The sequence below is a fragment of the Enhydra lutris genome, unplaced genomic scaffold (genome assembly GCF_002288905.1).
Source record: "Enhydra lutris kenyoni isolate GAN:26980312 unplaced genomic scaffold, ASM228890v2 scaffoldscaffold9, whole genome shotgun sequence".
Taxonomy (NCBI): Eukaryota; Metazoa; Chordata; class Mammalia; order Carnivora; family Mustelidae; genus Enhydra; species Enhydra lutris.
The window spans coordinates 11,056,300-11,070,113 of record NW_019154093.1 but is presented as its reverse complement, the minus strand read 5'-3'; the positions used below and the strand labels follow the sequence as shown (position 1 = coordinate 11,070,113).

The following is a 13,814-nucleotide window of genomic DNA, read 5'->3' as shown; positions in this document are numbered from 1 at the left end:
CTGAGGTCATAACCTGAGCTGAAACCAAAAGTCAGACACTCAACCAACTGAGACACTCAGGTGCCCCAGTTAGTAAGTTTTTAAATGATCTATAATCTTACCTAGGAATGTACTTTAAAATCTGTTATTTCAGACAAACTTCCCAAAATTCAACTTCTAAATGAAGTCTTTTTGACTAATTTGGCTTATTTGGTATATCAGATCACATGGGGAGCTTTGTCAAATAAGTGATGAGAAGCCTCCTCAGGTTATAGTATATGGTTGAACACTAGAACTATTCCAGGAATTATATGAAATTACTAAGGTTTTAATATGACCTTATAGCAGGACATAACAAAAGTTCCAGCAAAACAGATTAAAAAATAAACACCCCTATATGAGCAATCACTATTCTTGCTGTGCTTGCTCGGGGGCAAGGGGGGACAGTTATTTACATACTGTGTAGCAGCAATGGTTAACTGCAGCTCTCAGGCTAAATGCAACCAAACACCGGTTTTTTACACCAAGGTTACTGTTTATTTGAACAGAGCTACACCCATTCATTTAGGTCGGTGGTTTTCAAATACTTCATGAGTACAATCTTGACCCCCAGAGCACATGTTGTGACATCTGGAGACAGTTTTGGTTGTTACAATGGGGGGCGGGGGGAGCTATTGGCATCTATGACTGGCAACTTGTGGCCAGATATACTGCTAAACCCACTGTAGGGCACAGGACAGCTGCGCAAAACATCTGGCCTATCAGCAGTGCCACGGCTGAGATACCCTGGTTCATGTGTTTCTCTGGATGTTTTTGCACTGACATGGTGAGATGAGTGGTCTGACAGAGCTCATATGGCCCACAATACCTAACATATTTACTCTCTGGCCCTTTATGAAAAGTTTGCCTATTCTCTACAAGAAACCATAAAATATACTTAAGTATTTCATGGGTAGTAGGTTGTCTATCAATTCTAGAAAGCTTCCTTTAACACTATTTATTCTAGAAATGAGCCAATCAGTATTTTTATTCATACCTCTTCTAGCCGTATAAAGGGCTATAGTAAAAAAAATTATACTTCATATTTTATTCTGATTATTTAAGGACTATTTAAAACAGTGATTCTCAAAAGCCAATCCAAGTATCAGTAATTGCCATAATGAACTTTTCACTGGCCCATAATGAAATGAGAAAAATAAAGACAAATTTGGGAGATTTTCATAGTTAACTTAATTCAGTGTTAAGGGTGTTATTCCTAATGATTACATCCTTCCTATATTTAAAAATATTAAAATGCCCTTTCTTTTCTGTATCAATGTTAGTTTCTTTAACATAGCAAAACTGAAAGTTGTAAATTGGGTCAAATCCTTAGAGAAAATCATTGCTTCTTAAAATCCAAAAGTCAGAAAACCTGATTTAGAGGCTTTTGTTCCATTATGAGGATTCTTTGATGTTGAACATATATCACATATCACTGCTGAAGGTATTTCTTAAATGTGTTTTGCAATGTCTAATAAGTGATGAACTACAGCTGAAGGCTTTTCCACATTCATTACAGTCGTAAGGTTTTTCTCCAGTATGAATTCTCTGATGTTTAGCAAAGGATGAATCATGCCTGAAGGCTTTCCCACAATGACTGCATTTATAAGGTTTCACTCCTGTGTGGACTCTCTGATGAATAGAAAGATGAATTCTCTGGCTAAAGGCTTTCGCACATTCCTTACATTTATAGGGTCTTTCCCCAGTATGAGTTCTCTGGTGTTGAGTTAGGTACGTGCTATGGCTGAAGGTTTTACTGCATACATTACAAATGTAGGGTTTCACACCCGTATGAATAATTTCATGTTGCCTAAGGTGTCTAATCTGGAAAAATGCTTTTCCACAGTCTTTGCAGGTGAAAGGTTTCTCTCTAACATGAGTTCTCAGATGCTGAATCAGCCCAATGCTCTGGCTGAATGCTTTCTCACATACGCCACATTCATAGGGCTTCTCCCCAGTGTGGATTCTAACATGTTGAGTAAGAGATGATGGATGTCTGAAGGTTTTCCCACATTCCTTACATTCATAGGGTTTCTCACCAGTATGGATTCTCTGATGTGGAATAAGGGATGAACTTTGGCTAAAGGCTTTTCCACATTCTTTACATCGGAAAGGTTTCTCTCCAGTATGAATTCTCATGTGTTCTGTGAGGTGAATGAGCTGTTTGAAGATTTTTTCACAAATATTACATTCAAAGGTTTTCATTCTTGTATAATTCCTTGAATGATTGATCAAATCTAAATTATATCTACTTCTCTTTCTAGATATATCATACTTATGGTCTTTTATTCTTGGAGGACCTTCTGGTCTGGGAATAACTTTTGAGCTCACATTAATACTTTTCTCAAATCTGTTAGATTCTCGGCCTCTCTCCTGAGTGAGTGTTTTCTTATGGGTCAAGGGGATTTTCCCATCACCCATTCCTTGGTTTTCCTGGTGGCTTTCTAACTTATCACATTTGGAGACTCTTCCCAGTGTTGAATATAAGGCACTTCCTCTCGTGGACTGTTCCTTCATTAGGCCATGGTGTAATTCTTCCCCTGAAATATCATTCTTTAAGGCTGACTCCCTGGTTTCTGTTTTATTCTCCAAGTCTGAAAGAAATCCCAAAATAGAAATGACCCATATTCAGTGCACTTTAAAAAATAAATGGCCATAGTGAGAATAGGAGGGGTGAAAATGAAAATGTACTAAGCATAGAAACCTCGGACTATCTTCAAAGGTAGTTCTGCCTCCTAGAAAGTGAATATAAAAGAAAATGAAGTAATGGTCAAAAGAAAGAAGCTTTCAGAGTATGTAAGGTGATTTCTAGGAATTGGGAGGAGTTCATCCATGTGAATTCCAGAATGAAGTCCACTAAGAAGAGAGCATTGTTTTAACGGTAAATATAAGAGATAAGATTAAGGAACACAGGATTCTAGCACCATATCATCTCAAGTCCATATTTCTATGACAAAATATTCTCTATTTAAAAATGGGATTTTTTTCATGTATTTATCTCATACTTTCTACATAAAACATTAAATAATATAGGAGGAATAGCCTCTCTCAATTTCCTCTCCATTTCCTTAGTCTCTTAGGATTTTGGGATACATCCATTTAGATATTCCCAACAGTATGTAGATATGAGTGTGTGCATTTTTATATATGTATGGTCACAAACATACATTTGTACAAAAAGGGATCATGGTGTGTGTGTGTGTGTGTGTGTGTGTGTGTGTGTGTGCATTTATTTATTTATTTCTGCATCTGTTTTTTAATTCAACTATATCTTATGGGGCCCCTTCCATGTCTGTACATTTAGATTAATCTCATTTTTTTTAAACAAGTGCAATGTATTCAATGCATTCCACTGATGGACATAGCATAATTTGACTTTTCTTTACTGAAAAATATTGAGGTTGTCTCTACTTTTTCATGTCATCATTATACAAACATTTGTTTATACTCCTGTCAATATTTCATAGGATTTACTATAGAGGAATTACTGGGTTCTGGGTATGTGTGCTCTCAGTGGACGCGGGTGCCCTTCCCAATAAGTTCATTCGATTTTTATCACTCTTCATAATTTTTGCCTACACCTATATGAGATGAAAAATGGACTTCTTAATTTGTGACACATTATTAACTTACTGTAAAATCTTTTTTGTAAAGATTTTATTTATTTGTCAGAGAGAGAAGGAGAGAGCACAAGCAGGGAGAGTGACAGGCAGAGGTAGAGGGAGAAGCAGGTTCCTTGCTGAGCAAGGAGCCCGATGTGGGACTCGATCCCAGCACCCTGGGATCATGACCTGAGCCGAAGGCAGATGCTTAACTGACTGAGCCACCCAGGCATCCTTATACTGTAAAATCTTGAAGGATAGAGACTATATAGTTTATCCATAGTATATATGGGACAATATTTTTGGAAGAGGGAGTTTCTCTTGTTTTTATTCTCTTTCTATTCCCTTTCATCCATTCTGGACCCTGCCATCTTAAACCACCAATATTTCCTATTTACAACAAACTCTTATTCCCCAGGATTTCTAACCTCACCTTAGTAATAGCACATACAAAGTGCTTGGGAATAGCTGGGTAAATCTTGGAGTGGACTGAAAAAGCAAAAAGAGAGAGGGGTGCCTGGGTGACTCAGCTGGTTAAGCATGTGACTCCTGGTTTCAGCTCAGGTCATGATCTCAGGGTTGTGAAATCGAACCCCGTGTCAGGCTCCATGCTTAGCATGGAGTCTGCTTGAGATTCTCTCTCTCCTTCTTTCTCTGCCCCTCCACCCCCGGCTTGTACTCACACTCCCTCTCTCAGGTAAATAAATAAAATCTTTTTTAAAAAAGCAAATAGAGATGTTTATATTACCTATTACAGGGAATAAGAAGTCACTTAACTTTTCAGGGTAAGAATAAGATGAATGTATTTCAAGAGGTCAAACCTGACAGTAACATTTAAATTGATTCAGAAAAATAATAAAACATTAAAAATACAACTGAAAATCTTAGTAATAGGCATGAGATGATGGGAACTTGGCTTGGCACTGCATCAACAAAGATGAAGAGAGGAAGGGACGCCTAGGTGGTTCAGTTAGTTAAGCCCCTGCCTTCGACTCAGGTCATTGACCCAGGGTCCTCGGATTAAGTCCTGCATTGGACTTCTTGCTCAGCTGGGCACCTGCTTCTCCCTCTGCCTGCTTGTGTTCTTTCTCCCCCCTCTCCAACAAATAAATAAATAAAATCTTTAAAAATAAAGAAAAATTTTAAAGAAGAGGAAATAAGGATCTAGCGGGTAGTATAAGAGAAGCGTGAGAAATGAAGAAGCATTGAGAGTAGAAAAACATGATACATTCTTGCTGTTACCATGACTTTTGGTCTTTCAGACTAAAAGAACTGGAGGAGTCAGGATGAGAAACTTGCTTGGGAGAGAAGATGGTCTCTGTTTTTGAATGAACTGGGCTTGAAATGACAACAGTGCGTCTAGATATAGATGTCCTAAATACCAGGGATATGTGGGAATAGAGTTCATATGGATATATGAGACAAAGATGAAAATATGGAAAATACAGGTGTCAAGGAACAACTAAAACCACTATGATGTATCTGTGGGCATTTGTGCAGATACAGAATAGTAGTGTAAAAGACAGAGGCCCCTCAGGGATTGTGGCAGACACTGCTGGATATCCACCAAAATCTGTTCTTCCCCTTTCTGGACACACAACTACACTATATTTCCCCAATCTTCCTTGATTCTGATTTGAGTGAAGGGACAAAGGTTTCTCCCATAAGTGACTCAGCGCGAAAGTCATGTGAACCACTCCAGGCTGGCCCATAAAATCCTCCCAGGTGGGCTCCTGTGTGCTCTTACTCTGCTGCTGGCTATGTTTAGATGAGGAGGAGGACCTTGGGGATGGTGCAGCCACATGTGGAAGACATCTCAATCCCAGATTTGCTAGGTCCAAAAGAAATGTCCATGGGCTTACCCAGTTCCCCCAGACCAGTGTATGAGCAAGAAATTCCTATTTCATTGAAGCCACACTTTAGAGTCTACCTGCTACAGTAGTTTAGCCTATCCTAACAGCGGTGGAAATGATGTATCTGCATTAAAAAGGATATTGATGAGAAGCACTGAAAAGGCAATGGGAGAGACAGAGGAGATAAAAATTACTAAACTGGCTGGTGGAGGAAAGGACAGATATCAAGAAGGTGGCGAGATCTATGAACCCAATGCTGCTGTGGAGAATAGAGTCATAAGAACAAGACTGTGGAGCCAGGAGGATTCAAATTCAAATACCGATTTTACTGACCAGTAGCTAAGGACGCTGGACATATTTCTTAACCTGTGGGCCTTCTTTTCCTCCTCTGTAAGATGCAGCTAACATATGCACAGGACTCATGAAAGCCAGCTGGATGAATAGCTGTTGTTATTACTGTTCTTAGATGAAGAAGGCTGTTAAAAGGTATTTGATTTGGTAGGAAGGACTTCTGTGGGGATTTTCCCCAGAGTCCTAAGTTATCTGAAATAAAAAGTTAAACTACACAAATTAAAAAGAGAATCAGAATTGAAACTATGATTACAGAATAAGATTCAGGAAAAAATTTTAAATGGAATTGTGAGAGAGATCTATGATAAAATGACATGAGAATCTGGTGAAAGGTGCTGTACTTAATGAGAAGAGATCCATGAATACTGGAATAGACAGGAGAAGGAAGCTATGATCCTGGCAAAGTCTGGAATGCTGGAGAAAGCAAGAAAATCATGAACATTGGGTCAGGAGAATTACTCAAGCAAACCAACCCTGATGAGAAAGGCATCTCTTTCCTCTCTTACTCTAGAGAAATTAATAAGAAGAGGCAAGTGCAGATGGTAATCAGGTTTCTTGTGGGTCCCATCCAGATGGCATGGTCTCCCCCACAGCGTGGAGAAGGCTTCAAGTGGAGCTCTCTAGCAAACATGACAAAGGCCCCATCTGCCTTGCTCTTACCTGAACTTGGACTTCCTGATATCTCTCTCTCGATCAGCCATGGCTCTTCTCCCTTCTCCAGCTGGGAAATCACACCAGGTTTGGAGAGCTGATATCCTGCTCATGAAGAAGAAAACACTGCATGTGCTGAGGTCAAAGAGCCATCCCAAGAATTTAAAGACAGCTCTTTGGTATTCAGGCCTGCTGAGAGGGTAGAGTAGAAAGAACAAGGCAGAAAAGACCAGAGCAATCCTGACTTGCTGTTTAAAAGGAACTAGAAACTTATATCACAACCCAAAGCCCAAGCATAGCAGTTTGGTTAGAAACAAAGATTTTCTTCCAACAGGCAAGTTCTAGTGATAAGGGGAACTCATCCTTACCCACTGAGACCAGGTTCCCATAGTTCTCCAGCATCACCTCCCGGTACAGATTCCGGTGAGCAGGGGCCAGTTGCCCCCACTCCTCCTGGGTGAAGTCCACCGATATGTCCTTGAAGGTCAAGAGTCCCTAGAACATCAAGTATATCCTTCTCAGTTCTAATATTGCCTACACACTAAGAGATTCTAGCCAAGTTTTCTTGGACACCCTTCTGAAACTTGGTTGGCTGACTCTCTGTGGGAAGTTACAACACAATGCAGCAAGCTTATAAATTGTCTTCTGCAACTTACCATTTGGCTGAAGGAGAAATACTCGTGAACTATTAAAGAAGGTCTCAGAGCAGTATATGATAATTTGGATTAAGGACAATAAAGATCAGGAATATTTGAGGAAGGGGAGAGTTCAAAAGAGGCTGAGGTCACAAAGAAGACAGGGACCTTTGGTGGGCCGGGAGAACTGGTTAAAATGAGAACATTTCAGCATGGGTAAAATATCATTAGCTGGGTATTTCTGTTAGTAAGAAAAGTATGTGAGAACGGCACATTTCTGGAGGGAGCATGAATTCTACCTAGTAAGGAAGACTTGACCAAAGTCGATAACATGTTGTAAAGTACAAGAGCCTCTCATGTACAATCTATACAAATTAACCATTTTATGGCTATTTTAAAAAATATTATCAAATGCAAAGAGAATCCAGAAGCCAGAAGGCAAAGATAATAACATATTCCTTAAGTATAACAATGACTCTAATGCTTTTTATGTATTATAAGTAAGTCTGGAAGGCATTTGAGGCTTCTTGGGCTGGCAACAGCATGCATATTGAACCAATTAGGAAGCTGAATTTGAAGAATGTTGAAGATATGGGATTAAACCCTATGGAAACTAAGATCATATCATACATAAAAGTCTTCTGTTCTCTAAAAATGTCTCCTTCTATATCAATTTTCTCTGATTAATTTCTAATTTTTCTTGAGTTTCCCTATGATTCTGGGGTTTGACAGCAGAGAGCTGTGCCCATTGCCAGTGCCAATCGTTCTCTGATCAGCTCGTTTATGATACACAGATATTACTAAACTGCTCTTAGAAGTTTTCCTTCCTTTTCTGGTCAGCCTATGTAGTGTGCGCCCTACATGACCTGCCAGTAACTTCTCTACTCATTTCCCTTTTCATCTACAATTCTGCTCCAAAACATGACCAGAAATCCTCTCTTAAAGGTCATTAATGAAGAGTATACATCTCCAAGAATGTCAGAACTGCATTCTGTTAATTTTTAAATGTTACTTAAAATGTTTTATATCTGAAACTAACAATGTACTATATGTTGGCTAATTGAATTTATTTTTTTAATTTTTTAAAAAATATTTTATTTATTTATTTGACAGAGATCACAAGTAGGCAGAGAGGTAGGCAGAGAGAGAGAGAGGAGGAAGTAGGCTCCGAGCTGAGCAGAGAACCCAACTCAGGGCTCAATCCCAGGACCCTGAGATTATGACCTGAGCCGAAGGCAGAGGCTTAACCCACTGAGCCAACCAGCCGCCCCCAGGCTAACTGAATTTAAAAATGTTTTACAATGTTTGTCTTTCCCCTGGATGACATCTGTGAGGTTTCAGGGCAAGAACTACATTATATAATTTTACACACACATTTTAGGGCAAGAGCTACATTACCTTTACACACACACACACACACACACACACACACACATACATACACACACACATACCAACATGATTTTTATTTTTTATTTTCATTTTCAAATTTTTATATAAATTTAGTTAGAATATAGTCAAATATAGTGTAATATTGGTTTCAGAAGTAGAATTTAATGATTCCTCACTTACAAATAACATCCATTGCTCACCATAACAAGTGCCCTCCTTAATCCCCAACCCCCATCTAGCCCATCCCCCATGACTTTTAAATGTGTTGGATAAATGACAAGAGGTTTGCTTGAAACAAGAAGGTTCCTGAGGAACTTTCTATTATTATTTTTTTTTAAGATTTTTTTTTTATTTATTTGACAGATCACAAGTAGGCAGAGAGGCAGGCAGAGAGAGACAGGAGGAGGAGGCAGGCTCCCTGCTGAGCAGAGAGCCTGATGCGGGACTCGATCCCAGGACCCTGAGATCATGACCTGAGCCGAAGGGAGAGGCTTTAACCACTGAGCCACCCAGGCGCCCCAGGAACTTTCTATTATGATGAACCTTCTATTATGAGGAACCTTCTACTATTGGTGGGAAAATTATATGTGAAATCAATCAATGTGGCCTGGTTTAGAACATGCTAAGAAAATCCAATCCAGCAAGTTGAGCCAAAGAAAATCAAAGTCCAGGGCTCTTCAAAGCTGAGAAACAATTTCAAGAAAGTGACAGGAAAATCCAACCCACCTGAGATTTCACTGTTGAGGGCCTGGAGGTGATTTGATCCTCGAAACTTTCTCCCTGGGTCTCATCAGCATCCTGAGAGAGCAAAACTGAGAAAGGAAAAGAGTCGTGAGGTTACTTCTCCCCAAATAGAAAAACAGCTTGCAGACATGCTGAATGTGGCTCTTCTCCCAAAACATTCACAGGGAGGGACATTTACAGCAACTCAGAGCAGGCTGGAGCCTCCTTAATGAAAAGGAGCTACAGTACACGGCTTTGGGCATTAATATTCCCCAATGGTCAACACTGGTCCGAAAGCACAGATCTACTTGGCCACTCCTCTGCTCAAAAATCCTCAAAGTTTCCCTACTGATAAGAAAGAAAAATCCAAATACTTTGCCGTAGATTTCAAGATCCTCCACAACCAGTCCATCGTTGCTTCTCTACCCTTTTTCATCCACTGGACACCCCCACCCCTATAGCCCCAATCACCGTTCTTTGAACATACCTCTTACTTGGTGAAAAACTGAGACATCCTTCTGGACCGGTTCAGGTGAAGTTTTCTCAAACACTCTTAATGTGAAGAAAGCGTCCTCTTCCCTAAACTCTTCCAAAGTTCGTTTTTATCTCTACTTGGATATCCATCTCAGATACCTGTTTTATTTATTTATATAATTATCTCCCTCAATTGGATATTAGTATGAATACATGGGTAGAAAATATCTGATTCATTTTTTTCCCTATCTGCTAACGGGTTAAGCATAACACACTGGTGGGTTGCTAGACTTCCAATACTGACTGCATTTGAGGTACCAGAAATATGAACTAGGAATTAAGGCAAATGAATTGTTGTCCTTATATTTTTTCCCCACTTTTTATCATCAAGATTGAACACCCATATAACCACCACCTTATTCAATGATTGTCAACACCTGCCATATTTGCTTCATTTATCTATGTATTTTTTGAACCATTTCAAAGTTGCAGACATCATGATACATCATCCCTAAATACTTCAAATAAGGATCTTCTGCATAACCGTAATACCATTCATCACACCTAAGCAAGTTAACAATTCATATTCCGATTTCCTCAACTCTTCTCAAACTATCTTTTATTCTGTATTGATTCCAGCCCAGGAGCCAACCAAGGGTCATACATTCCAAAGTGGTTGTTACCTGTAGTCTCCTAGAATAGGCCTTCCCCCTTCATTCTTGACATTGGCTTTTTGAGAGACCAGCAGTCTGACTGTGCTAGTGTTTACCTTACTTCTCTATCCCCTGTATTTTCTTTAAAACAGAAGTTCAGGCTTTAAGCTCAATTTAGGATCGGGTTAAATATTTTGGCAGGAATTCTTCATGAGTGATACCATGTGCTTTATATTACACTACCCAGAAGACACAAAATGTGAGGTTATCCCATCATTGACACACTTAGTTAAGGACAGTGACCACCATGGGCACTTGGGTGGCTCAGTTGGTTAAGCAATTGCCTTTGGCTCAGGTCATGATCCCAGGGTCCTGGGATCGAGCCCCGCTCCTTATTCCTGCTTCTTCCTCTTCCTCCCAAGTAAATAAATAAAAATCTTAAACAAACAAACAAACAAACAAACAAAACAAAAAACAGTAACCACCAGATATCGCCATTGGAAAAGAATATTCTTTCCTTTAGCAAGTAATTTATGGGGGCAGTACTTTGGCATCCTGGGAATGCCCTATTCCCCATTAGCTTTTCAATTATTTCATTTATAGCAAAATAGTCTATCGTTCCTTCTACTCTTTTTTTTTTTTTTAAAGATTTTATTTATTTATTTGACAGAGAGAGATCACAAGCAGGCAGAGAGGCAGGCAGAGAGAAAGGATGAAGCAGGTTCCCCGCCGAGCAGAGAGCCCAATGCAGGGCTCGATCCCAGGACCCTGAAATCACGACCCGAGCCAAAGGCAGAGGCCTACCCACTGAGCCATCCAGGTGCCCCTCTACGCTGTTTTTAAAACTTTTTTTTTTTTTTTTGTCAGAAAGAGAGAGAGAGAGCACAGGCAGACAGAGTGGCAGGCAGAGGCAGAGGGAGAAGCAGGCTCCCCACAGAACAAGGAGCCCGATGTGGGACTCGATCCCAGGACGCTGGGATCATGACCCGAGCCGAAGGCAGCTGCTCAACCAACTGAGCCACCCAGGCGTCCCCCCTCTACTCTTTTTATTGGCAGTTATTTTCAGTAAAAAGCTTTTCCTCAGCAACTGAAAATGATCTAAAATCCAAGGTAAATGCATTCTTCATTCCCATAACAGTTTATTTTCAAAGTAAGAAATCAGTGTATGAATCACCACCACTGTTGGTAAATGAGTCTTTCCCCTTTCTCTATTTTAAGATTCATCATGAACTTACGGAATTTTATTTATTCAAGGTGTTACAATCAATCTGGATACTAAACAGTCCTAAGTTTGTCGAAACTTGCCATCCTGCTGATACACGTCCATTAGTCTTTGCCCTCCTCCTTGCTTTCTAGCACAAGATACTCCAGGCTCACCAGGTACTTTCCCTGCTGACTTCTACTTCTGACCAAGCCACCAAGTGCCTGGACAGGTCTCTCATTTGATTCAAAATTCCCCACTGTAAAATAAAGAAAATTAGGCAAGTCTTCCCTGCCCCATACCCCCATGGGGAAAATGAAAAGAAATAATATATACAGTCATGACACTTAGATCATGGGGTCAGGTTGAACTTACCACTACTATTCAGGAAAACCCCAGGCCAGGAGCCATAATCAAGAACTCCAGAGACCTTTTACCCAATTGCCTCCCCAAAGAATGCTTCTGCTCAGCTCTCTACCTTCCTTCTCACACTAGAGGACGCTGCCTTTCCTCCTTCCCGCCAAACAGTCTATTCTCACCTTCTCCTTCAAACATCTTAGTCCCGTCCTCCCACAGGGACGCCCCCTCCTTGGCCTTCCTTGGATGGCGCAACTTCACCCAGGTGCTGGCCTCCATGGGCAGGGTGATCAGGAGCTGCTGTAGCATGATGACTTCAGCACTCCTTTCTGGGGCTCTCTGCCTCAGCCCGCAAGGCAGAAGGTCCTATCTGGTTTTGGCCACTTTGGGTAAGCAAACTGCTGGGACCTCGGGCTTCACTGTTGTGCTGGAGTCCTCCACTCTCGCACACCCAGGGAACATACAGTACCAAAATCCGGAGTCTGGACCTTTTAATGTCTAGGCTCGCAAGGACCTTCTCGTCTTGAGCTCCATCCCTCTCCTCAGCAGGCAGCTGGAGGCTCCAGGTTTCTAAGCAGCCCCCTGGGAATACTGGACAGAAAATATCAGTCAGCAAAAGCATCTAGAAAGCTGAGTCCACAGTCAGAATTCTAGAACTTACACCAATCAGCGAATATTTTTCACAAAAGATACAAGGAGATGGTGGGTCTACGCAGCCCACGCGGTCCAAACCCCTGTGCTGGGTGTCGTGAAGCACAAAGAGATGACGAAAGCCCAGTTCTTTGTTGTAGGTAGTTATGTTTAAACTAGTCTTGAGATTTAGAATCCCAAAGGCTCTGGGTTTGAATCCCAGCTCCTTCGCCTCGCTTGGCCGAGGCAAATCACGGAACCCTGCAATCCCGTCTCTTCCTCCCGCAACGGAGAGAATAAGGCTTTCTCCAAGCCTGGACCTCGCAGCCTTTGGGCGCGACCCCGGGCCGCTGGGCGCACCACGCGCCACGGGGGACCGCAGGCGGGGCGAAGCCGGCGCTTCCGTGGCCCCCGCCCCAGACCCCGCACAATACGCCCGCTCACCCCCTGGTCCGCTCGCCCCGCTTGCCCTTGCTCCCTCGCCCCGGGGCCAGCAGCCCTCCGCACAGCTCGGAGATGCTCCCACGTAGCGCAGCCGTGGCTGGTGCGCAGGCGCGACAGCGGCCTCCGCGCGTGGTTCCCAGCGTCCTCCGGGGCTGCGTCCGGCTCGCGGCGCCTCCCAGGATGCTCGCCCGGCGGCCGGGTCGCTCCGTCGCTCCAGGCTCGCTGCTGCTCGGCATCCCCACTCCTGCTGAAGGAGGGGGGAGCCGGTGCTCTTGTCCCCACCCAATCTACTGAATAGAGCCGTCTGCCGTCGGCCGGCAGGAAGCAAGTGAATGTTTCCATGGGGAGACTGGAAACCCTTAACAAAAGGGAAACGTCTGTATCACTTTTTTTCCCGAACAACGTTGCTATAAACGAATCCATAGTGCTTTTACTTCATATGTACGTGGAAAATACTGAGAATGGAATGGAATCCCGTGTCTTACTAAAAGAATACCATGATCAGGTCGTTTTTTGTGCTGCCATCAATACATTCTTTTTTTTTTTTTTTTAAGATTTTTATTTATTTGACAGATCACAAGTAGGCAGAGAGGCAGGCAGAGAGAGAGAGGAGGAGAAGGAGGCAGGCTCTCTGCTGAGCAGAGAGTCCGATGTGAGGCTCGATCCCAGGATCCTGGGATCATGACCTGAGCCAAAGGCAAAGGCTTTAACCACTGAGCCACCCAGGCGCCCCTCAATACATTCTTATGTTAATTGCTTTCCTTATAGTTCTGAAATGCCAGAAAATACACAAAAGAAAACCAATTATTACCTAGAAACTCATCAAGCAG

General features: G+C 41.9%; 1 protein-coding gene across 2 annotated transcripts; it reads right to left on the bottom strand.

The window, feature by feature from the left end:
* Positions 1-575: 575 nt before the first annotated feature.
* Positions 576-12,483, bottom strand: LOC111143249 (ZFP69 zinc finger protein B). Of its 2 annotated transcripts, none has more exons than XM_022496861.1 (5): positions 12,093-12,483; positions 9,229-9,314; positions 6,844-6,970; positions 6,485-6,583; positions 576-2,612 (listed from the first exon to the last, which is right to left on the bottom strand). In XM_022496861.1, exons 1-5 carry the CDS (start codon positions 12,217-12,219, stop codon positions 1,444-1,446), a joined length of 1,608 nt encoding a protein of 535 aa, XP_022352569.1. In that variant the 5' UTR covers positions 12,220-12,483; the 3' UTR covers positions 576-1,443. The 2 variants fall into 2 exon arrangements, with proteins under 2 accessions (XP_022352569.1, XP_022352568.1); XM_022496860.1 differs by having other exon boundaries at positions 6,485-6,580.
* Positions 12,484-13,814: the final 1,331 nt, after the last annotated feature.

What these genes read in the sequence shown, in the direction of transcription:
- LOC111143249 (XM_022496861.1), bottom strand. Translation starts at nt 12,219, where the DNA reads ATGCTACAGCAGCTCCTGATCACCCTGCCCATGGAGGCCAGCACCTGG. An exon ending in CCTCAACAGTGAAATCTCAG is followed by an intron (nt 6,971 to 9,228) that starts GTGGGTTGGATT and finishes TTGATGTTCTAG; the next exon opens with GGACTCTTGACCTTCAAGGA. An exon ending in ATCAGGAAGTCCAAGTTCAG is followed by an intron (nt 2,613 to 6,484) that starts GTAAGAGCAAGG and finishes GATTTCTTTCAG; the next exon opens with ACTTGGAGAATAAAACAGAA.